This window comes from Hevea brasiliensis, chromosome 3 (assembly GCF_030052815.1).
Source record: "Hevea brasiliensis isolate MT/VB/25A 57/8 chromosome 3, ASM3005281v1, whole genome shotgun sequence".
In the NCBI taxonomy this organism is placed as follows: Eukaryota; Viridiplantae; Streptophyta; class Magnoliopsida; order Malpighiales; family Euphorbiaceae; genus Hevea; species Hevea brasiliensis.
This window is the reverse complement of record NC_079495.1, coordinates 110,976,162-110,998,737: the sequence shown is the minus strand read 5'-3', so window position 1 is coordinate 110,998,737 and position 22,576 is coordinate 110,976,162. Positions and strand designations below refer to the sequence as shown.

General features: G+C 34.1%; 4 protein-coding genes across 6 annotated transcripts; 3 read left to right on the top strand and 1 right to left on the bottom strand.

Moving 5' to 3' along the window:
• The first annotated feature begins 3,107 nt into the window (after positions 1-3,107).
• LOC110639300 (GATA transcription factor 15) lies at positions 3,108-4,521 on the top strand. 2 transcript variants are annotated; one of them, XM_021790190.2, is made up of 3 exons: positions 3,108-3,419; positions 3,495-3,630; positions 3,880-4,521. In XM_021790190.2, exons 1-3 carry the CDS (start codon positions 3,403-3,405, stop codon positions 4,228-4,230), a joined length of 504 nt encoding a protein of 167 aa, XP_021645882.2. In that variant the 5' UTR covers positions 3,108-3,402; the 3' UTR covers positions 4,231-4,521. The 2 variants fall into 2 exon arrangements, with proteins under 2 accessions (XP_021645882.2, XP_021645883.2); XM_021790191.2 differs by having other exon boundaries at positions 3,109-3,419; positions 3,520-3,630.
• A 1,647-nt stretch (positions 4,522-6,168) lies between these two features.
• Positions 6,169-9,778, top strand: LOC110639302 (exonuclease DPD1, chloroplastic/mitochondrial). 2 transcript variants are annotated; one of them, XM_021790192.2, is made up of 4 exons: positions 6,169-6,413; positions 7,602-8,257; positions 9,105-9,310; positions 9,487-9,778. In XM_021790192.2, exons 2-4 carry the CDS (start codon positions 7,671-7,673, stop codon positions 9,702-9,704), a joined length of 1,011 nt encoding a protein of 336 aa, XP_021645884.1. In that variant the 5' UTR covers positions 6,169-6,413; positions 7,602-7,670; the 3' UTR covers positions 9,705-9,778. The 2 variants fall into 2 exon arrangements, with proteins under 2 accessions (XP_021645884.1, XP_021645886.1); XM_021790194.2 differs by lacking the exon at positions 6,169-6,413 and adding an exon at positions 6,434-6,597.
• A 2,329-nt stretch (positions 9,779-12,107) lies between these two features.
• Positions 12,108-16,563, bottom strand: LOC110639303 (syntaxin-43). The gene is made up of 8 exons (XM_021790195.2): positions 16,084-16,563; positions 14,490-14,766; positions 13,704-13,793; positions 13,311-13,388; positions 13,051-13,128; positions 12,903-12,968; positions 12,722-12,802; positions 12,108-12,614 (listed from the first exon to the last, which is right to left on the bottom strand). Exons 1-8 carry the CDS (start codon positions 16,281-16,283, stop codon positions 12,507-12,509), a joined length of 978 nt encoding a protein of 325 aa, XP_021645887.2. The 5' UTR covers positions 16,284-16,563; the 3' UTR covers positions 12,108-12,506.
• Positions 16,564-17,093: 530 nt separating this feature from the next.
• On the top strand, positions 17,094-22,133 carry LOC110639282 (protein DEHYDRATION-INDUCED 19 homolog 3). Its single transcript, XM_058144561.1, has 5 exons — positions 17,094-17,463; positions 18,500-18,642; positions 19,456-19,535; positions 20,076-20,330; positions 21,785-22,133. Exons 1-5 carry the CDS (start codon positions 17,388-17,390, stop codon positions 21,891-21,893), a joined length of 663 nt encoding a protein of 220 aa, XP_058000544.1. The 5' UTR covers positions 17,094-17,387; the 3' UTR covers positions 21,894-22,133.
• Positions 22,134-22,576: the final 443 nt, after the last annotated feature.

Here is a 22,576-nt window from a genome sequence, read left to right as displayed (position 1 = left end):
TTTTGCAATAGCCTAGTAATATTGCTAAGGACCGCGGGGCAAAGTTTTAGAATTTTTAGAGCTTATTTGGGCAATTTTTGCAAAAATGATCAATTATAAGGACTAAATTGAAATTTTACATATTGTGATGGATGACTGATTTGATGGGCTCAGGAGGGGTTGTGTGATGTGATTGAGTTGTGGATATATGGATTGTGAATATAGAAGTGTATTTTGAGCCCTTTTGCAGGTTGGGTAGGTCCTAGGTATAGGGGAGACTCTGCCAGATTTTCGGCACGACTTATGATGTATTTGGTCTTTTCATGATTTGTATTGAGTCAATTATATTAAATAATTGTAATGTAATTATCAGGTGAGCCGAATGACCTTCTTCCTCCGCTCACCGCCATGATGATCATCAAGTTTGTGAGTAAAATATTAATTTTAATTGTAATTTCGATATTATTATATGTTCAAGTATGCCCATGCATCACTTATATGCATATATCTATGTAGTTAAACTCTAGGCATGATTTATGTTGCATTCATAACTGTTAAAGTGCCATGGATGTTGTTGTGGTAATTTGGAGCTGTGTGTGTGCGTTGGCGTGCGTGTGATGTGGTGTTGGCTATGGATAGGACGGGTAGTCACGGCTTGAAATCTTCGCTGGGACCCGATCCTTCGGGGGTAGTCACGGCTTGAGTTCTTCGCTGGGACCCCGATTTGGTTTATTAAGCGAAAGTCCGGCTTGAGTTCTTCGCTGGCACTATGTTGGATTTAAGAGAGCTGTATAGGGGATCAGCTCCCATATATTATGATTGATATTACTGGGTGTGTGAGTGCTTCAAATTACCTTTTTGCTGTTATGCTGTGAATTTGTTGCTGATGTTGCATTTCACTCTACAGGGTGCATTAATTTTAGATAGTTATAGAGATTATGGTTAAAATTGATATTTTACTCTCTGAGTCGAACGCTCACTCCTGTTCATTATTTTCCAGGCCACAGGAGGATATTTTGAGGTTAACCTGCTTTTCTCCCTCGCAGGTTATTTATTTATGTTTGTGTAATTCTATAAATTTCTAGAATTTCCGCATGTGTTAGAAACCTTCATTTAAATTGGGTCTGTAATATAAATTCTTATTTTGGACCTGTAAACTTATTATTTTATGCATGTTGATAGACTGGATGAGGGAGCAGAGCTCCCATTTATTTTATGTTGTTATGAGTATGTGGAGGGTGAGCTGAGCTCCCCAAATTGATATATATATTGTGTTTACAGGTCGGGTGAGTCAAAAACTCCCCGTTGAAAAGTTCATTTTATGGTCGGACTCTGTCCGGTTGATTTCTTGAAATTGGGTCCAAATGGGCCTTATAGTTGGGTTAAGTGAATAGTTAGGCTTACTACGGGTCTCGGGGACTTTAGGCTGACTCAGATCCTAGTGCTGGTCCGGCCCATAGGTTGAATCGTGACATGTACAATGGCTATACATAGGAAAGAATATTCAAATTTTAATTCGTGTTTTCTGCTTGTACAATAATATCAAAAAATTATTATTTATTATAGTAATTCTTTTTTATATATAAAAATTGTGATGGGAAAACAGCTAAAGCATCTTTGGAGTTTGAGAGAGAAGGCTACAGAAGAAGCATTTTGCGGCATGATTTCATGTTGTCGAGGATAGAACTGCGGCTTTTTCTCCCCTCAGCACATCTAGCCTTCTCCAACATAGAGAGAGAGAGGCTCAGCTTTTGATGAACGCAGCGACCTGCGTCATTGATCCAAGCCCTAAGCATGGAAAACTGAAACCCTAACACTACCCTCATTAAACAATTTGCTTGTATCTTTGGATGAAGAGCTTAAAATCGAAGACCAGAATCCTTCCCAGTCCTTTTGTGCGCACATTTCCGTTCCCTTAGCCCATTGAAGAAATTTGAAATAAAGCTCAATTTACCTTTTATATTTACTGACGAGGTCTAATTTTGTTTATTTTTAATTTTTAATTTAATTTAATTTATAAATTTTGATTTAGGCACAAATCGGTTCAAATTATATTTAATTATTTTTTATTTTTTTAATAATAAATATTATTTTTATATTGTATTGTTAATTAAATAAAAATATCAAAAATATTATTTTTATTATTTAATATTATTAATTAAACCAAAAATATAAAAAATATTTTTTTATATTTTCCTATAATTAATTAAAATAAAATTATAATAATTATACTTAATCAAATTGAAAATTAATAAAAATATTTTTTTATTTTTCATATAATTAATTAAAATTAAAAGTATTATAATTGAATTTAATTATTTAAATTAGAAAAATTATGTTTATATTTTCATTTTTTTATTTAAAATTAGAAAATTATAACTAAATAAAATTAAAAATATTAAATATTAAATTTTTATTTCCATATTATTAATTAACATTAAAATATAAAAAATATTTATAATTATTTAATAAATATTAAAAATAATTAATTTTAAAAGTATTAAAAATTAAAAAAAATATAACTCACGCACTAAAATTTGTGGTACATGAGTGCACAATCCTCAATTTTAAGTATATTTAAATATAAAATAAAAATTTTAAATTAAATTAGATAAAAAATTTATAATAAATTAAATTAAATATTTTCTATAAATATGGGAGCAAATTGAACTTTATTTGAAAGAAATTTCTATGCATTCTTTAACACTAAAATTTTTCAACTAAAAGATTCTAATGAACACGTGTCCTTTCCTGCCACCGTCTTGTCTCATGCTTATCATATCGACGGTTAGCTTTAGAATTTTGCACAGAAAGCTGTCCTTTACCCTTTGCTGTATCGGATTGATTTTGTATAAAAATAAATTTAATAATTTACACATTAAATATTTATATAATTATTATATATGTATATATATTTTTAATGTAAGTTTTAATGAAAAAAGCAGGGAGCTGACCGTGCATGTCGCCACGTGGCTGCATTCCTTCTTAAAGTATTGGCGGGTGTAAGTGTAAAAAAAAATAAAAAATGAAAATTAAAAATTTTCAACGCCGCATAAAAGGATAAGGGCATTTTCGTCATTCCACAAAACAAGCCCCAACCCAAAACCCAAAGCCCAAAGGAGAGGGTTTTTGTGCATATCCGCCGAGAGAAAAAGAAAAACACGCTCTGTCGGTTTCTTTCTCTCTCTGTTTTCTCTACATTTGCGCTTCTTTTTTCTCTCCGTTTTCTGTTTCCCTGCCCATTTCCCTTGTTGGCTCTCTTTCTCTCTCCTTCTCTCTCATTCTTTATGTTCAAGATATGATTATAGCTTTACTGAGTCACAGCCGGGTGGATTTCTTCTGCCTTTCTAGAACAACCCCTTAGCTTTCCTTCTCTCCCTCCTCTCTATAAAGGAAAAACAAGGGTGGTTTTTGTTATGATGGATGATGTCGGGGAAAGGGTGAGTCATCTGAATGGTTGGTTGTCTTGCTTTTTTTTTTTTTTTGATTAATTACTCATTTATGTATAATATTAGCTGTGGTTGTTTGATTCTGGTGCAGAAATCATTGCATGATAAAGAAGAATACAAGAATATTGAGATCAAGAAGTCTTGTACTGATTGCAAAACTACCAGGACACCCTTGTGGAGAGGTGGACCTGCTGGGCCCAAGGTGTGCCGTCCGTTCTTTGCTGTTTCCTCTGTTTCATTCTGGGGTTTTTTGGGTTCTTCTATCTTCAGGGTTCTGGTTTTCACTTGATTCCATTGTTCACCACTACCCATTTGATTTTTTCTGGATACCCATTTTTTTTGTTTTTAAGTTTATTTCATTCTTTTGGATCTATGATTTTAACTACTAGACTTGTGATTTCAGTTTTTGGATTTCGTGGTCTGATTGGGTTTTGGGATTTTATTTTTTCAGTCACTGTGCAATGCATGCGGGATCAGATACAGAAAGAAAAGAAGAGCAATGTTGAGCTTAGACAAAGACAAGGATTCAGACAAGAAAAAGAGAAGAGGCCATAGCACCACCACCCTTACCACTACCACTGCAAATAGCAGCACAATTGCTACCTCAGCCAGCAGCGTTAATGATGGTAGTGTATTGGGGGAGTCATTGAAGATGAGACTAATAGTAGTGGGTGAGAAAATGATGTTTGAAAGATCATCAATAGTCAGGAAACAAAGGTGCCAAAGGAAGAGGAGACTGAGAGAGGAAGAACAAGCTGCTTTTTCTTTAATGGCGTTGTCTTGTGGCTCAGTTCTTGCATGAAACAGGAAAAGAAGAGAAACAGAATGGGGATAAAGCTGAACAACCTCTAACCCACATACCTTTTCTTTGTCCGTTTTTTATTAGTTTTTTTTTTCCTAGAAAAAAAAAGTTAGTAGTAGTTTTGTTAGTGTAGTGAAGGGGATGCAATGTTGTTAATGGGTGTCTTTACCTTTCTTCTTCTCCATTTTCATAGGAAGATGATGAAGTGGTGAAGTAATGGTGATATAGTGTAGATAGTATTTTCGGAATTATGAACGAAATATATGTTCTCCTAGATATGGGATTTTATAATTGTTTGCCTTTTTTTCTAATTTCTATCTCCTTTTCCATGTGAGTTGTGACCTTCCAAGTATAATTCTTTAATCTTTTAAAACTGCCAAATTCTGTTGCTGCAATTGATCGGTTGTAGCCTTTCATTCATGTAAGACTGTCAAGTAGCCACACATGTGGGTCTTAAGAAATGTCACTATTTTCATCCCCAAGCACCCATTTTTGGATTGCTTCTAAATAAGAAAAGGTTTTTAATTATGGGTAACACGATGTCTTGGGCCTTTTTGGTCTAATTCTATGAAGCCCTGCCACCATTATTTTCTGCACTCAAATTGTGTTGGACCCAATTGCCTAATAGGTCCAGGAAAATGAGAGAAACCTTGGCCGCCTTGGCCATTTTGAAAAGCAGAACATGGTGCCTAGGGATATGCTTTTTATATTCTTGATTTCATGTGCTCGACAAATTGCCTTTATTCACGGTAGAGGCGTAGAGCAATGGCGAATCCCAAGCCAAAAAAAATATATATATATATACATATATATATATATATATATATATATATATGGGTCAATATATAAAAATAAAGAATAAAATATTACTAAAAATTATGTTTCTTAGCTATTAATGATTAATTTATTATTTTTACAATAAAAATTAATTAAAATAGAGGATTAATAATAATAATAATAATAATAATAATAATAATAATAATAAAATCAATTAATTCCGAACAAGCAAGGAACTTGGGAACGTGGTTTTGTATTGACCCAGCATTACTTGTTGCACAAATATAAGATTTCATGCTTCTTAGACGCAAAATAATAGTTTGTAGTTTTGTTCGGTAAGCATTGCTTAAAGTTAGGCTCAATCGCACGTGACATCGTTGGTGTGATTTTCATCCATTGGACAAATTTTAAGAATTATCTTTAGATTTTAGATAATATAATAGAATTATCTCTAAATTTAAAAATATAATATAAAATTTATTAAATTTTAAAATTTTAAATAATAAAATTTTTTTAATTTTTTAAAAAGTTTTATAATATATTTTTACGTTCAGATAAATTTATTATAATTTCTAAAATTTAAGGATAACTATTAAAATTTATTCTCATCAATTTATATACTCAAGAAATGATATAAATAAGGAACAAATCCTAATTATAAAAGAAAAAAAATGAATCTTTGAAGAAAAAATGAATCTTTGAACTTAATAAATATATGAGAAAATTGATATATATTTGATTTTTTTTTTCTTAATAATAATGTGTTATATACATAGAAAGGATTTAGAACAATTCAATTTTAAGAATTGAGAATTTAAAATTGATTCAGTTGAATTGAAGGTTGTCCTTAATTTTAATTTCACTTCGATTTTGGTTTAATTCTAATATAATTCAATTGAATTAAAGGATTTTCTTTAATTTTAATCTCATTTGGATTTCGATTTTATTAATTCTAATCCGAGTCAATTGATTTATCTACCTAGTAATTCAAAACATTATCCGTTGAAATTCATAAGAGTATGTGATGTAAAATAAGATATTTTAAGACAAGATATTCAGATAAAAAAAAAAAAAAGAGATAAGATATTGTTAGAATTTAGAAAAGCCTTAGTTAAAATTGGAAAATGCTAAAAAAGGATAAATAAATAAATAAATAATAGAGGCGAGAGAGATGGGTGTAGAAGTAGATGAATGCGGAAGCAATGAGGCTCAAAATCCAGAGTTGAGTGTTTCCAATTTCCATCTCTTTGTCAAATTCTCAAACTCCATTGACACTCCTCTGCACATTTTTTACATAACTTCTCCGCTTCTCTCTCCCAATCCCAAACGCCATCTTCATCTATAAATTACTCCTTTTTTAAGTTAACTACGATTCTCCTTTTCTTCTCATTTCCATTTACTTCCAGGCATGTCTATTTCTCTCTTTTTCTGCTTTTATTTTCTCTCCTTGTTGGGTTCCTATGAAAATTATCCCAGATGGGATAAAGTTGAATTCTTTACTCTTTTGTTCTTTACATCTACTATCCTCAACACAATGATATTTCGAAGATTAATTGTGCGAATATGAATATCGCCATTAATTTGATTGAGGTGGTTTTGGTTTTTTCTATTATCTCAATAAATGATAAGGGGATGGTTGGGTTGTATGGGTTATTTCTTGTTTTTGTTTTCGTTTTTTTCAACTAAATTAGTTTCATATTTGTATATGTGGGGATTTTGCTCTTAGTGCTTATCGCTATGAAATGCATTTTGAAAAGGATTGGTTTAATATGTAGTATTTGCTTGGGTTAGTTTATAGTATAATTGAGGAATATAGTTTGTTTCTTCATTGATAATTTCTGCTACTGTAGTTTCAACTTTGGGTAATTAAAGTCTGGTTTGATAATTGTGATCAACGAGGATTAGATCTGCCTTTGCCATATGTTTCTTTGTTGAAAATGCCTTAAGGCATGAATAAAAAAAAAAAAAAGGATTTTTGTTTCTTTTGTTAATATTGGTTTGAAAACAAGCATACACCTCAACTAGGTTGTTGTTTTTCCTAGTTAATTTTGTACGGTATTAAAGTAATTGAAATATTCTCTGTTGAGGGTAGAACTTAGAACTAATCAATGATTATGGAGGGAATTGTGTAATTTTATATTTGTTATTATTGTGAAGGGAACGTGTTCAAGTGTGTTTCTGTTTTTGGATATTTTTGCTTGGAAAGTCTCTGTGTTGGTTCTTAGTCGGACTGGCATTTTCAACTGCTTATTTGCTTTGATCTCAGTATGCGCTTGCTCTCGTAAGATGCTGTTGGTTTTTGTGATATAGGATATGTGTACTCTAAGAAGGACCATTAATTTCATTATAGGGTAAAATGGAAAAGGTCTGACAATTAGTTAGCAAGAATGTTTTCCTCAACAAGTCAGGAATATTGAATCCATTAATTTAAGATCAATAACTTAGGATGTTACATGCATGTGCTTACATGTTGGACGTTCTACCGATATGCAGATTTTTGCTCTTATACTAGATTCTATAGAAGTTGGAAGTTCAGAATGACAGTAGTTTTTCTGTTTTATGATCCTCTTAATGCGTTCTTTATTCATTCTCAGGTCTAACTGAAGTGCTCGTGTGATGCAAAGTACATGTTTCAGAATCTTTCTTCGTTATTTTTGAGTTAGATGAGGACTTTTCCTATGTGCTTTTCAATCTTGCAAATCCCCAGATGCAGAATTCACACCTTAGCTAACTTTTGGCAGGAAAGCTTTCACAGCTTACAACATAGGACATGTAGAAACAATTCTAGCTTTAGGTTGCTAGGTTCCAAAGCCAATGGGCCTGAAGGAGGATACAGCAGACGATGGATTAGAAGACCTATAAGTACAAAAACAGAAGGAACAAATAAAATCACTCGAAATAGCAGTAAATCAACCAGTATCAGACATGAAATTTTAGATGAAACAGTTTCAACTAGTGTGAATGTAAAGAAAAATGAGTTATGCGAACTCCGAAAAACTCAATACTGTGACATCCAACGAAAGATTCTTGAGACCGATGATTTGGCCAAGCTTGTGACAGTTATTGTCTTTGATCTTGAGACTACTGGCTTTAGTAGAGAGAATGAGCGAATTATCGAGATTGCACTACAAGATCTTCAGGGAGGTGAAAACAGCACTTTTCAGACACTAGTAAATCCTGATCGGTATGTTCCTAATTCAAGTGTTCATGGCATTACAACCCATATGGTCTGCAGACCTGGCATTCCAAGGTACTCTTGTTTAAATTTTGATAGTTTTATTGGGTTCCCTTCCATGATTAAGATACCACTTTATGAACTGAAAGATTGCAATTTATTTGTTAAGTTACATTTGTATCTTCTTTTTCCTTATATTTGGGAGGGATGTGAGTTAATGTAACATTATTAGTAGCTACTTGTTGTTTTAAGTTGCCTGCATCTTACTGGAGTCATAGGAATAACAAGATGCATGTTCCAACTATCGGCCCATAAGAATTTGGGAAATCATCTTGGCTGGCTGAATAAGATTTAATATTCTGAATGCTTTTATAAAGCTTGGGCCAGGTTGGATAAAATCACAGTGCCATGAGATTTTTGGTCAAACATTTATTTAGATATCATTTAATTTGGTAGAAGAGGGTGAGCCTTCATGCAATACTAAGGTTGCTCCATTGTGATATGGACTTATGGTTCTAACCATTGAAAGAGTGTCTCTTGTATCTCATCAAAAGGATTTTCAACTTCATGGATATGTATATGTGTTCTTATTTACATGGCTCAATCACTGTGAACAGCCTAAAGATGCCTTTATTTTTTCAGCTGTTGTTTTTCAATTTGTGCCAAATTGCCAGTTGCTGTCTTCATCTTTTTTTTTTTTCCTTGACATGGGTAGAGTTACTTAATTCCTAATTTACTGAGGAGCATTTATGGTTCTTCATATCTGTCTTGCATTTCAATGATGGAAACTGTCTGTTGATTGCACGAGTAGTGACTGACAATCAAGCTTGCCATTGGTTAATCTTTCTCCCAGTTCTTTTACTAGATGTATATATTTGATTAAATGATTGATGTACAAATATTGTTTGTGGAATTCCTTTAGGATGGAAGAGCTGATACCTATATTACTTGAGTATATCAGAAGCCGTCAAAAACCTGGTGGCTATGTACTGTTGGTGGCTCACAATGCTCGAACTTTCGATGTACCTTTTCTGACTAATGAATTTAATAGATGTGGTGTTGATATTCCTTCTAATTGGCTATTTGTGGACACAGTTCCTTTAGCACGCGAATGGATGAAGTCTGAAGGTCTCTCTCACTCTCTGTGTATTTTTGTTGTATTTTCTTTTACTTATTTTATCATTAGGGACAGGAAAGGCAGGGCGCGAAATGCAAACTCATTTTCTGCATACCTTTTTGTGGGGATACTGATATTTTCAATATCATTCATTAATCTGATACTTCATATTTGGCTTTGTTAATAGGATTCAAAATTTCTTCAAGAGTATCTCTGGCAGTCCTTCGCGATACATTTGGAATTAAGTTGACTGGATCAGCTCACCGAGCAATGTCGGATGTGAACACATTATCATTAGTTTTTCAGAGGCTGACTTTCGACCTGAAATTGACACTTGATAGCTTAGTAGCAAAGTCGTTCACAGCCTCAGATTTGACCAATGTAAAGAAGAAGAATTCAAGCTAGTTTAAAGTTGTAATATGTTCATTGTAACTTGTAACTCATTCTTTGTCAAAATAAGCTCAAGCCATTATTTTTAATATTTAATGTTTTGTTTATTCCATATTTGGCTGGGAAAACACAGCAAAATAAATGTAAACAGATGTATAATTTTTAGCATGAAGGATGTGAATGCAATATTAAAGCTTGGAAAAAAGAGTGTTATTGACTGTGTTTTTTTTTTTTTTTTGTTGAGAGACCGCTTACTAAACGAGTGCTCTAACCGAGCTACAAAAGCTTTCCAAGTTGAATTTAAGTGGGTAAATTCAACGCCACACTATAAGAATTTTAAATTGTTTTGTTTGGCAGCTAAGGAAAAACAGAGACTGCAATGTTGTGTTCGGTTATTGAAGAATCGATCTTCTAAGGGCCCAGCAGCATGTAAAGGTATATAGTAAAACTAGAATTACTTTGATCAAATTATTAACCCAATATTCAACTCTTAATCATTTAACTACTAAAAATAATAAAGCTTATATATATATAATTTAGCTCCAATAATAGAGAAACTATTGAGGGAATTTGACGAATATATACATAAATTCATCAAAATTATTAATTAATCAATATTAAAACGAAATCATTGTATATACATTAATGAAGCTTACATAAAAGTTCATTTACCTACTAATCCAATCATAGCCTCAATTCTGTGGTGAATTTTTATTTATTTATTTATTTTATTGAAGATAAATAGAAATGCCATTAGAATGGAAAATAAGCTGAACAAAGAGGACTTGCTCTAAAGGATTATAAATGAAGGATAGATCATAAAGAACTTGGAAATCAAAGCATGAGCTGTTTGATTGTGGTTCCTTCTGACGAAAGAGAAAGAAGAGGTGTAAAAGAAGCTTGCCAAAGACTTGATATCCACAATAATACTCTGGATAACGAAATCGCTCCATTCTGGAGAGCATTGATGACAGTTTGTGAATCACCTTCGAGCACAACATTTCTAACCTTTAGCTTTAGCTAATAAAATTGCTTATCTGCAAGCTAGACTCTTAAGAACCAACGACCAGAGATAGCTTGGTGAATCCTACAGGACCAACCGTTGGGGTGGCTTTGATGATTCCTAGCTAACGCCAATCGCCCCTAAATTCCTGTGCATGTTGAAACTTCAAATTTTATCACACCAGTAGTTGGAGGCAACCAAGTCCCAGGGTCATGATGCCCTGCATGGCTGGCAGAACCTAGGACTAAGATTGCAATTACAGTTGAGTAGCCAAAAAATCCTTGTAATAATTAATATCTCCGGTGATGGTTTGCAGCGAAGGGATTTCTTGGTGATAGATGGCATAGCTATTTGTACTTTTCCGCAAATGCCAGAGGAGGAAGACCTGTAGAGCAGTGAATTCGACGTTCCTCTCTTGTTTTGAAAGATAGGAAGTTATCTCGGATCAAATATCCGTAAGAGAGGCTCTGATTAACACATAAGACCTTAACCAAGTGGAGAATGAATCCAGAAATCTACAGCTCTTGGACAAATAAAAAAAGGGGTGTCTACGTGTCTCTGTTTCTCCACAAAGATCGCAATCTTCTGTTGAGACTCTCTTTGATTGGCAATTTCTCCATCAAATTCCAGAGAAAAATAGCAAACTTTTTTGGGACAGAGCTTCCAAAGATTGTTCTAAAAAATTGCTTGCGCTTCTTAGGGCTGAGCTTGGCCCAGCTTGCATAGAAACTGGGGAACTATAAAGGATCTTTTTGACAATATCATAGCTTGCTTTAACTTGATAATGGCCGTGATCAGTGTATGCCAAACCCCTTTGTCAAGACCCGGATAATAGGAACTGGAATGGAGAGAATATTGACAACTTCTTCTTCCTGAAAATTTTCTCTGAAGTATGGACATCCAAAGAATGACCATGGGCATGAAGGAGCTGTGACAACCAATTAATGCTTGGATCATAATCAATCTTTCACTTGAGGAAGATTTGGAAAAGATTTTGGGATCCATCTCTCTGATTCACATACGAAGAACAAGTGTAGCATCATTAATGTGCCAGTGAAGACCTTTATAGAGAACTTCTCTTCCCCATAAAAATGCTACGCTAACCCCATGACGGATTGCTGCTCTAATTAGCTTCCATAAAATTGGTGAGGCACATCATGGGCCGTCAATCGGAGATGGCTATGTTCTTTTCACTAGGATTAACCATTGAAGCAATAATATTAGGACTTCCATGAATCTGAACATGAGAAATTCACAACTATCGATTTAAATGATAATGCAGAAATCACAGACCATCTAGGTTAGCTCACATTTTTTAAGCTTTTGCAGCAGGGCATCACAAAAAAGTATCTATTTTATTTTATTCATCCTCTTCAAGATAGGATATATATGCAAATAAAATATAGAGAAAAGTATACTCGGAAGCATTTCATTTTTATATCTAATTTAAAAATCGATACAATCAATCAAAAAAGCCTCATTTCCTTGTAAACAGAAGCATTGGTGAAAACAAGACACCAGACTCCCCAGGAAAATCAAAAGAATCAATGATGGGTCTGCGACAAAAGAACCAGATCCAGTATCAGCTCTATACACTTTCCAGGGCATTCATTCCCTAGTAAAGGCCCTTTCCCCGTTAAGAAATTTTGATTAAAAAGAAAAGTTGGAAGTTGATTAATCTGGTATGAAATGGGGCAATTTTAAAGCTCTAGCATTCCTCTGCCACACAAGACAAATCTCCATCAATGAGCGTGTAAAAGTTGCAGGGGATGGCACAAGATAAGAATGAGCGAATTTTGGAAATTTCTAACAAATCACAAGAATATCTCCTTGAGGATTAGTAGGACCAACATGATAAAGCACATGATAACAAGCACCGTTGCACACATCACCATCCCTCCTTGTTTTTGTGTTCTCTCAGCCTGCAGGGCCCAATTCATTTGATGAAACATTCATAGGGGAAACATGTGTGTGTGTGTGTGTGTGTGCGCGCGCACTCGTGCGCAACCAATGTGGATAAGGAAGTCACCTTTTGCAACTGTTTAAGACCCTCCTCAACTGTAGTTGCAACATTCTGAATGTTGTAATCTATCCTATCAACAATGGTACCCTGCACGGAGACAAATATTCAATTAACAGTGGGTGGGTAACATGAAACAGAAGGTTTGTGGACTTGGCACAAGGGGATAGCTAAATAGGCAGCTTCTGACCTGGTCTATTACAAGCACTGACAAGTCCTTCATAATTTGAGCAAGCTCATTTACTGATTCCACAACCTGCAAGGCAGAAATAGCTTTAGTTAATAAAGAAGATACAGTCAGGTTAGTGTTACTATTAAAAAAAAAAATGATCACTAGCCTGCTGGATCTCTCTTTCTCTTTCTGCTGTGAATGCCTCACTCTTTTTCAGCTTGGCCATTTGACGCTCAGTAAACACCTAATATGTCATTCATACGGAACATTCTGTTAGTGTTCAACCAAGGTGGGGAAACAAAAAGATTAATAGCCTAAATAAGACAACTAAATTTGACCCTACAAAATTACCTAGATAATGTTAACTGAGCAAACTGATAAATCCAACAATAAAAATAAGCAGGAAATTGTCAAAAATGAGTGTACCATGTCATCCAAAGTTTCGTCATCTATGCTAGATCTACTACCATTAAGGTTCATCTCTAAATCAACCCCATCCTGACCCTGCATCAACAAACAAAACAACAATATAAGAAACAGTGGAACCATATGCTTTAAAAGCAACTAACTAATAATACCTAAAGCTGAAAGAGATCAGTTCCTTGTATGTTACAATAAATGAGCAGAACTGAAAAATGTAGTATTCCTTGGTATGCTAAAAACCAAGACATACAATTCCAAGCACCAAAAAATAAAAGAATAAAGGTATAAGATAAGGAGTTGCAGCCGTTGATATATTTTCCTCCCTCTACTTCTATGTTGTAAGCAGATTCTTTCCCCATTTAATAGTTGAAAAAGAAAATTGAATTCTTTACAAACCTCTTTTTGTTGCCTAAGGCGCTTCAAGTAAGTTGACTGTTTCTTGCGAAGTTCCATTGAAAGGTTCTGAAGGTCAGTGGCAAGAGAGCGCTGCAAAGATAATAAAGAAAATAACATAAGCATGGTTCATTAGACTAAACCACCATGTGAAAGATGTACAAGTTCATATATGTGCTCAAATAATGTGAAGTTCAATGATGCAAAATTCTGGAATTAGTACGTTCAAAATAATCACCACATTGCCAGAAATCATTAATTTCAACAATCAAGTGTGGATGCAGGATTTGAGGAAGAAGTAATATGATGTGACTAATTCATTAGCCAATGGAGGAATCAAATGGAAGAGCAGAGGTCCATACATTTGTTAATCAATGGTATGAAACTGTAAATGCATCAGTTCAAAAAGGAAGACATATGCACAGTTGCACACTAACCTAACCAATAAACCAGGCAACTAAAACAGGAGATTGTGAATGATTAAAGTACAAAAGAAAAATAAAAATATTAAGGAAAACAACTCCTTTGATAACCTCAGAGAGAGAGAGAGAGAGAGAGAGAGAAAGAGAGAGAGAGAGATGGCAAAGAATCACTTAAAACGTAGTATTGAAGCTTTGATTCGTGTAATTCTACTTTGAGTTTACATCCAACCACTTTAAGATTAAAAATCTCATTAAGAACCAAGAGTAATTAAATGAATTGATCATCATCTTGCATAAACTGGAGATCAGAAGGAAAATCACCAGAACTATACAAGCACAAAATGTTACAGCTACCAAAACAACATACCTGTACATTTTTTCTCACATTTGAATCCTCAGAAGGCCCAGCTGCAGAAAGTCTTTGTAATTTCTTCTCTGATTTCCTTATAAGATCAGTTATCTCATGAGTTAGAGCCTCAATCATTCGCTGATCTTCTTTACCATCTCCAAATGAAGGCATCAAAGCTTTAGCATGAGCCTTGGCTAACTCGGTCATTTTTGAGCGTGCACGCTGCACATTTGCAGCTATTTCTTCAGACACATCCACCCAAGCTGGTGGTAGACCAACTGTGAGTGCACCTTTACTGCAGCAAGAAAACAATGTTCAATCTTCCTCCTCAGGTGTTTTACAGCACAGGTTCATATGTTAATGGAATGACAATATAGTAGTCAAAAAATTATACAAAATTTCCAGAGAGATTTGTATTTCTACTCATATTTAGAAATAGCTTGAAATAAAATCATCCCCATATTATAGCACCACATTCAAAACAATCATCTCACTCCTTCATGTTGAGCTTGAGGCCCATACTCAAAGACCACAAAAGACATTTAAAATAGTTTTGTTGGCCTGGGGTTTTTTGGTAATTTCAGGTCTTCTCTTACATTTCCACACAAAGAAAAAACAAAGACTTTGCAACTTGCAAGGCAGTCCTGCTTTTCTCCTTAATAATGAAAAAGAAAAAAAAAATGCAGGTGGCTCTATAGATAGAGGCACATCATCTGAACATGTGGAAATTCTCTACATCTTGCTTTTTCGTTCTCTATTTGTCTTTGCTCTTGTCTGTATTAGTGATTGTCTGTTGCATCAATTCTGCTAACACTTAGTCCTAAGTCCTTGCTAGAATTTCCATAAAAGCTACCACAAAAGCAGCCCTAAACTAATCTATCAAACAAATCCAACATTTGAGGATCCAAAGAGCCAGCAGAAAACATTTAAAGCTCTCAAGTCACTTGCCAATAAAAATATCAAGACTTTTTTTCTACCACTCCCAATATCTTGAGACACCTTCTGGCGAAATCTTACTTTTAATCCATGTGAACCACCAATCTTCATTTCATAAAATTAGTCTGCTATTTCTGCAAACCTACAGCTAAGAACAGATCACATTGAATCTAAGTTGTTTCCAATGATTCTGGAATAGAGTGCCCCCTTGTTAGGTCCTTGGTCCAAAACTTAGGAATCATAGGAGATGGGGATGCATGGGAGATGTTTTGGATGAGAAACCTTACAGTTGAACTTTATTCTAGGAAAAACTCAAACCCTCATGATCCTGCAAGTCTATTTCAAATCAATTCCATAAATTTCATCAATGTGATATGGAATAACCACCTTCTACATCCCATAAAATCTTCCCTAATTAACTAATGCTGATAATTCAAGCCTCATTCTTCTAATCCTTCCAAAATTCAGATATAAAAAATCTGAGATTAAATTACATACGAAACTAAACATTATTTCAATTGTTAAAAACGAAATTCACTCCAATTTAGCTATATAATTACATTAACAAGAAAAAAGCTGGCAGATCTCCAACTTTCAAAGATTAAATCAAAGCATAAAAATTAATTTTATTTTTCTTTAACTACATCAATATAAGAACAATAATAAAAAGAAGTACCTCGAGTTACCGGGATCCTCAGTACTAAGTGGAGCATAAGAGCGATTTTGGAGAAGCGAAGTGCTCACTAACTCGATCACCGGTCCTCCGCCGGAACTTTTCGACGTTGCCAAATGAGTCGACGAGCTCGCTGGAATTCTAACGCTCTTCAAAGCATCTCTATACTTCCTAAATAATATGGTCCTATTCCTCGTCGCCATGGCCAAAATCTACCAATTTTTCTCAAAAAAAAATCTCAAAAAAAAAATCTATAGATCTGCAAATATTGAGATATCTTCTCTCATAATTGATATTAGAGAAACAGGATTAGAGATGGAATCGTCGGAGATCGCGGATGAAGCGTTTAGGGCGGCGGCACCAGCAGCAACGTGCTGGCGAAGCTGGAAATGTTGAGTCGGTCACGGCGGGGTCAGGTTGGGCGTTAGTTAAAGGGAAAAAATGAAATTAAAAAAGACAAACACCAGTTTGTGTTTGGTTGTTGCTCCAGCCTCCAACTGTTTAGAGCGGGACAGTGTGGGTCCATGATCCGTATTATTTTGGGTCGGTTCGGGTTCAAGTGCCTTGACTCTTGTAAGTCTTTTTTTTTTAAGCTCTTTTAAGTTCTTAATTAAACAATTAATTATTAAAGAAAAATATGAATGCTAAATTGCTAATGAACATTTTTTTTTTATTTTTAAGAAACTTAAAAATAAATTATATTTTTTTATAAAATAATGTCATATTTTTCAAAAGAGAAATGTTTTTAAATTTTTAATAAAGGTAAATGATAATTAAGATAAGAAAATATATTTTTTATTAAAAATTAATTTAATTAATTAAATAATAATTAATAAGCTGTAAAATAAGAGTTCAGTGTAGTAATAAATAATAAATATAAGAAACAACTCAAATTTTATAATTATAAAATTATATATGAGGTATTACTTTTTAAAAATTTTCTGTAATCACATCAAATTAATAAATAAACAATAAAAAAAAAAAAAAGAAAAATATAAAATGAAGAGCAAAACACAGATGATTCTCCCTTTCCCTTTCGGAGCGAAATTCACCCACGAGACAGAAAAGGGACGCGCAAAATATAGCTCCTCATTATCTCACTCCTTCTGAGCCCCTCCCCTAGACCTACCTTTACCTTATCAATATCATCATTTCCCTTTTCAATTTCTCATTTTTCCTAATACCCAACAAAAATTTTTCATCACTGCTTCAATAATCGATCAAATTCCCCGCTTTTTCTACTGTTTTTTACGATTTCTGTTGGGATTTTGGAGCTATAATCATTTTCTTTCTTTAAAAAGGGAGCTATGGATGCTGATTCGTGGAGCGCTCGTCTCTCTTCGGCCTCTAGGCGATACCAATCCGTCCTTCAATCGCGATCTGGTGAGCTTTTAAAAGGATTGATTCTATCTTTTAGTCTGTTTGGGTGCTCAGCAAATAATGGGAAAGGGTAATAAAATGAATCAAAGTGTTAAACGTTAGATTTTTGTTTTTTTGGAGCTCGGAGATATCAAACCGACTCATTCCTTTGTTTTTCCATCTTCCGAATTTTTCTTTTTTTTTGGGTTGTCAAAGATGGGTTTTGAATTTTGATGGATTGATGAGAATATGAGGAAAGAAAATTGGGATTCCGGGTGGTGCTCTTTCTTTTTTCCCTTTTAATTATAATTATTAGGACCCCTGAACGGAAAAGTACTTGCGCTTCATCAACTTGATTGTAATTATTGATGCCAAAGCTGAAACGCAAATTTATTTATTTTTTTTCCCTAGGGAAGAATAAGAAAAGAGCTTTTTAAGAAAAATTTGCTTCCGGTTTCTGAGAAATGAAGTTAAAAGAAAGAAGTATTTATTATTGAGTTTTAATAAGCAAACATGTAAATGTAAATGTAAATTATCTCTTCAGCTAATAAATTTTTTAGGAATTTAGGGCTTGACATTAATAAAGGTAAGCACTCCTCCTAACTGTGATCAGTACATTATCTGAAAGATTTAATTATGTTTCAACTGAATATGATATAGAACTTTGGCTTGTGGCTTATTTTCTATTATCATTCTGGGGTAATTAATAAATAATGTAGTTAAAGCTTTGAATGATATGTTTTTGGATGATATAAATATCCTTCTGCTCAGCTGAGCCTTACTGAATCTATGGAGCTTGAATATCTTCCTGTGACCTATTTATGGAAACCTTAAAAGAGTATAAGGCACTTTACTGAAAAAAGAGAGGAGAAGAAAAAAAAAAAAAAAAAAAAAAACCTTTTTGGCAAGCTTTGAGAATCAAATATATGGTTTAATAAATTTGTTTTGGTCTGTTTTCCCTGGTTACTGATTTGTCAATTGGAGGCCGAGCATTCCTGTAGGTGATCAAGGAGGCTTTCTCTTAAACTATAACTAATTGTAATTATTCCTGCAACTGCAGATATGTTTATAGGTTTCGAAGAAATTGATGGAGATGATGATATAAGGGAGGAGTTTCCTTGCCCATTCTGTTCAGAATATTTTGATATTGTTGGCCTGTGCCGTCATATTGATGATGAGCATCCCGTGGAGGCAAAGAATGGGGTATCTCCTTTTAATAGCTGAATTGCATATATTGTTAATTATTATAGCAAAAAAATTACTTCTTAAATAAGATTCTGTGCTTGTGCCTGGCTCAGAATGCTACTTCATGGTTATGATTTCGAAATTATGTGGTTGTATAAAATAAATATTTTCAGGCTCATAAAAAATTTGCATAAGCTTAGCACAACTTGATTTTGGTAGCCTTGAATCGCAACAAGTTGCATTAAGTTGAGCAGCAAGGGGATTTGCGTACAAAACTGGCCTTCAAGTTGTGTGAAGTTGAGTTGGACTCGATGCATTGTTGTCACGTGCAACAATAGTATTCTTCATTTCTTCTAGCCTTAATTTCTTCTGTTTGATGATTGGGGAAATCATTCCTTCTATGTTATAAACAGTTAATGTTAGTCTCTTGAAGAATATGAATGCAAATATTAACAATGAGATGAGAAACCTTGATTTTACTGACTTCAGCTTATGTTGAGGTTTACCTTAGCTGGTGGGAATGGGTTTTGACAACCCACCTAAGAACTTCATCATAAATAATGCTGAGACTTCGGCCTTTAGTGTGGCGAACATTATTGTAGGATAGGATGGATTATGGTATAGGATAACAGGACTAGCCTTCTTTTTCCAGGTCTCTGAAACATTAGAACTAATTTCCTATCATATATGAGTTTCATTTACAGGCTTTGTATTTTTGGGAAAGAGATTTTTGTTTGTTACATAATAATGGATTAATGCATGTTTCTTTCTAATGATGAGAAGATATTTTTGAAGTTTAACTTTGCTCATGATATTTGCTTTTTATCACAGGTTTGTCCAGTTTGTGCAATGAGGGTGGGGGTTGATATGGTTGCGCACATAACCTTACAACATGGAAATATATTCAAGATATCCTTTCTCATAGAGTTACTGCTGGCTTAGAAGTAACATTTTTCTGTAGAGACTCTTTGTATGATGTGTGTGCATCAGGAAGAGTTAGCAAATTTAAATTCTCCTCTTTTTTTTTTCCCTTTCTGGACTTGTTGTATTTCCATTTTACTTGTCAATTTTTTTAGCTAACCTAGTAGGAAATCTTGAAACATCTGAACCAAGGTTGTCTTCTTGTTTGTTTTCTGCATGGAAATGATTATTTCTGATGCTTTTGCTCTAAAACAAACAGAAAAACCTTGTATTGAATGGATTATTGGGGAGTTCAGAAACTTCTTTTGAGAACAGCAATTTCTTACTGTGGTTTTCATTTTAACTTCATGTTTCACTTGAAGATTCACCAATACTCTTTCGAATAATTATAGATTATTTCATGCACTGAGAATGTCTCTTTGTAGCCCCTGTTATCATGATTGGTGTAGTTTAATTTGTGAAATTGTGTTGCGTTAAAATATATTCCTTATGTGGCCTAATGCATTGACTTCCTTAACAAGTGCTTACATGCAGCGGAAGAGGAAATCACGAAAAGGTGGACATCATTCAACGCTTACATTATTGAGGAAAGAGCTGCGAGAAGGAAATCTACAATCTCTTTTTGGGGGTTCTTCATGTATAGTTTCCTCATCCAACACAGCACCTGATCCGTTGTTGTCCTCATTCATTTTGCCTATGGCTGATGATTTTGGAAGTGCTCAACCTTCTTTTCCAAATGAAACAAGCTCAGCCAAGAAAAGCTTAGATGAGAATGTTTCAGCACGGTATGTTTTCTGGTTGTTATTTTTTATACTTTGCTATAGCATTTTACTTGGTTATATGTTAGGATTCATACATATACACTTATATAGTCCATAATAAAACCCATAATTGGTATGATATATAGGTGCAATATCATAGAGAAAAATAATTGATATCACCATTTACGCCTTTAAGTAATTAAAAGGGCATCTCTGATGGTATTTTTCCTTCAATAGATAGTTGAATAAGGGGGTTATGGTGTGATAATGTTTAATTTGCAAGTTTCAACTGCTTGATGATACAAGAGTGTAAATTCTTTGGTGTGGATATGAGAACAAAATTATGAACGATGCATTTTCTTGGCTTTGAGATAGGGTTGGTGGGAGAGTTTGAGCTGGAGCAGAATCGATGCATGTACTTGATTGTATTGTGGATGTTTAGAAATGGCCTATGTCCTACATGTAGCTTCTGATCTTTTTGATGCCAATCATACCCTCTGACTGTTAAGCCATGCCTTATTGATTAATCATGTTGGGTATATATACACAAGAATCTCCATTTTCCGTTTCATGAAGTTCTGAATTTTCCTTCATCAAATTAGATGACAAACTGTGATCATTTAATCATTTGCTGGAGTCCAGCGATATTACAGTTTGCCTGCTCTTACATACATGCCCCATCATTAATTCGTTTTTGTTGCATAACTTAAAGGTTTATGGGAAAGTCTTAGATAAGCATGATCTAAAGGGATGCCACAGCTGAGATGCTTTCTCAAATAATTGATGATTTTGGTTGATCAGTCATACAGTTTGAGAGAAGGATGAGCTCTACAGCTGATGGTCATATGTCTAGAGCTATGTTTGGTTTGAGGGGAATGGTGGAATTCTAGAGAGGAGAAACATTTTAATCCTACTTGGGAGTTTAGTTGAAAGTCGAGTGAAAGAAGGGAAGAAATGGGAAGGGGTGTTCAATAACCTGCAATCCCCTCAAATGGCACCTCCAGGATTAATGAGAAAATAGGAACGGTTTGGAATTCGTTTATTTACCTTATTTTAACTTCAATTTTTTTATATTAATATTTTTTAATTATCCTTAATTTTATCTTGTCTTCTAATAGCTTTCATGGCTGCTTTCCCTCTCTTTCTTTTCACCCAAAACCAAAAAAGAGAACGTTTTCCTCTCATTTTCCTTCACCCTTTAATCAAATGGGGGTAACTGCATTAACTTGCCTTCCTTTTTCCTCCCCTCCCATTCTCTTTTTTCACAAAACTTCTCAACATGTTGGGGACCCTTTGCTGCTGCATCCAGAATTTTAAAAGGTTGATTTTCATGTTTCTTTTATGTGAATCAATTTCTACATTTATTGGATATTGTGGCCCTACTTACAGCTGAAATGTGAATAATATATAGTCATTTTCAAAAACTTTTTGGATGTCCACCATCTGAACCATATCTAACGTTTGGTTTTTGGCGACAGAAATACAAAGTCATCTCCCCTGTCAATTAAGGATAAGGAAGAGAAGGCGAAGAGGAGTGAGTTTGTTCAGGGGCTGTTGTTTTCCGCCATTCTTGATGACATCTTATGAAGAGGACTCATACTGGCTGCCGCTGTTATGAAAGTCCAATTTACAACTAAGAGCCCAACAAACTACGGTTTGTTTGTAGTGACTATTCCAAATTGCCGATGTATTGAAGGCAAGAGCGTTGAATAAGGTTTAGGAATGAGTGTAAGCTATTTTCATGTGAACTTCAGTTGTTGGACCTGAACAGACTTTCACTTTCAGGTCATCGTTAAAAGAAAAGAAAAAAAAAATTTCTTTTCCTCTCGTCCTCTCCTCTCTCAATAGTAAAATGGTTTTGCTTTACTGATGGATGCTAGAAGCACTGCATTCTCATTATGTGTTCTATCGAATGAGTTGTGGATATGAATGTTGTATATCTTCTTGTTCAGTGATCAAGTTTAAGAAGAAATCGCTTGCCTTTGGATGTATGATAAACTCAGGCTAAGAGTTGGGCTTTATATGCAACAGATAAATCAATTCTAAAACAAAATAATTGGGTTTCAGTCAACAGGTTGTAACACTCCAACTCTTTTAGGTTTCACATTGGGGATGACTTTTTTCTATTATGTTATTAGGCATAGTCTCGCTCCAATTGATATGGGCAGATTTTTCAAGTTTTAAGTTCATATTTAGACGTTTTTGGTTATTTTATCTTCTTTTGCCCGTGGTATGGAGCAACCGATGATACAAAAAAAGCCCAACTAAGA

Coding starts and splice junctions, on each gene's coding strand:
- LOC110639300 (XM_021790190.2), top strand. Junction 3,631..3,879: donor GTGGACCTGCTGGGCCCAAG/GTGTGCCGTCCG, acceptor TTATTTTTTCAG/TCACTGTGCAATGCATGCGG.
- LOC110639302 (XM_021790192.2), top strand. CDS start 7,671: ATGAGGACTTTTCCTATGTGCTTTTCAATCTTGCAAATCCCCAGATGC. Junction 8,258..9,104: donor TGCAGACCTGGCATTCCAAG/GTACTCTTGTTT, acceptor GAATTCCTTTAG/GATGGAAGAGCTGATACCTA. Junction 9,311..9,486: donor CGAATGGATGAAGTCTGAAG/GTCTCTCTCACT, acceptor CTTTGTTAATAG/GATTCAAAATTTCTTCAAGA.
- LOC110639303 (XM_021790195.2), bottom strand. CDS start 16,283: ATGGCGACGAGGAATAGGACCATATTATTTAGGAAGTATAGAGATGCT. Junction 12,803..12,902: donor CAGTGCTTGTAATAGACCAG/GTCAGAAGCTGC, acceptor GTCTCCGTGCAG/GGTACCATTGTTGATAGGAT. Junction 12,615..12,721: donor GTCTTAAACAGTTGCAAAAG/GTGACTTCCTTA, acceptor TGGGCCCTGCAG/GCTGAGAGAACACAAAAACA.
- LOC110639282 (XM_058144561.1), top strand. CDS start 17,388: ATGGATGCTGATTCGTGGAGCGCTCGTCTCTCTTCGGCCTCTAGGCGA. Junction 18,643..19,455: donor CCGTGGAGGCAAAGAATGGG/GTATCTCCTTTT, acceptor TTTTTATCACAG/GTTTGTCCAGTTTGTGCAAT. Junction 20,331..21,784: donor GATGAGAATGTTTCAGCACG/GTATGTTTTCTG, acceptor TTTTGGCGACAG/AAATACAAAGTCATCTCCCC.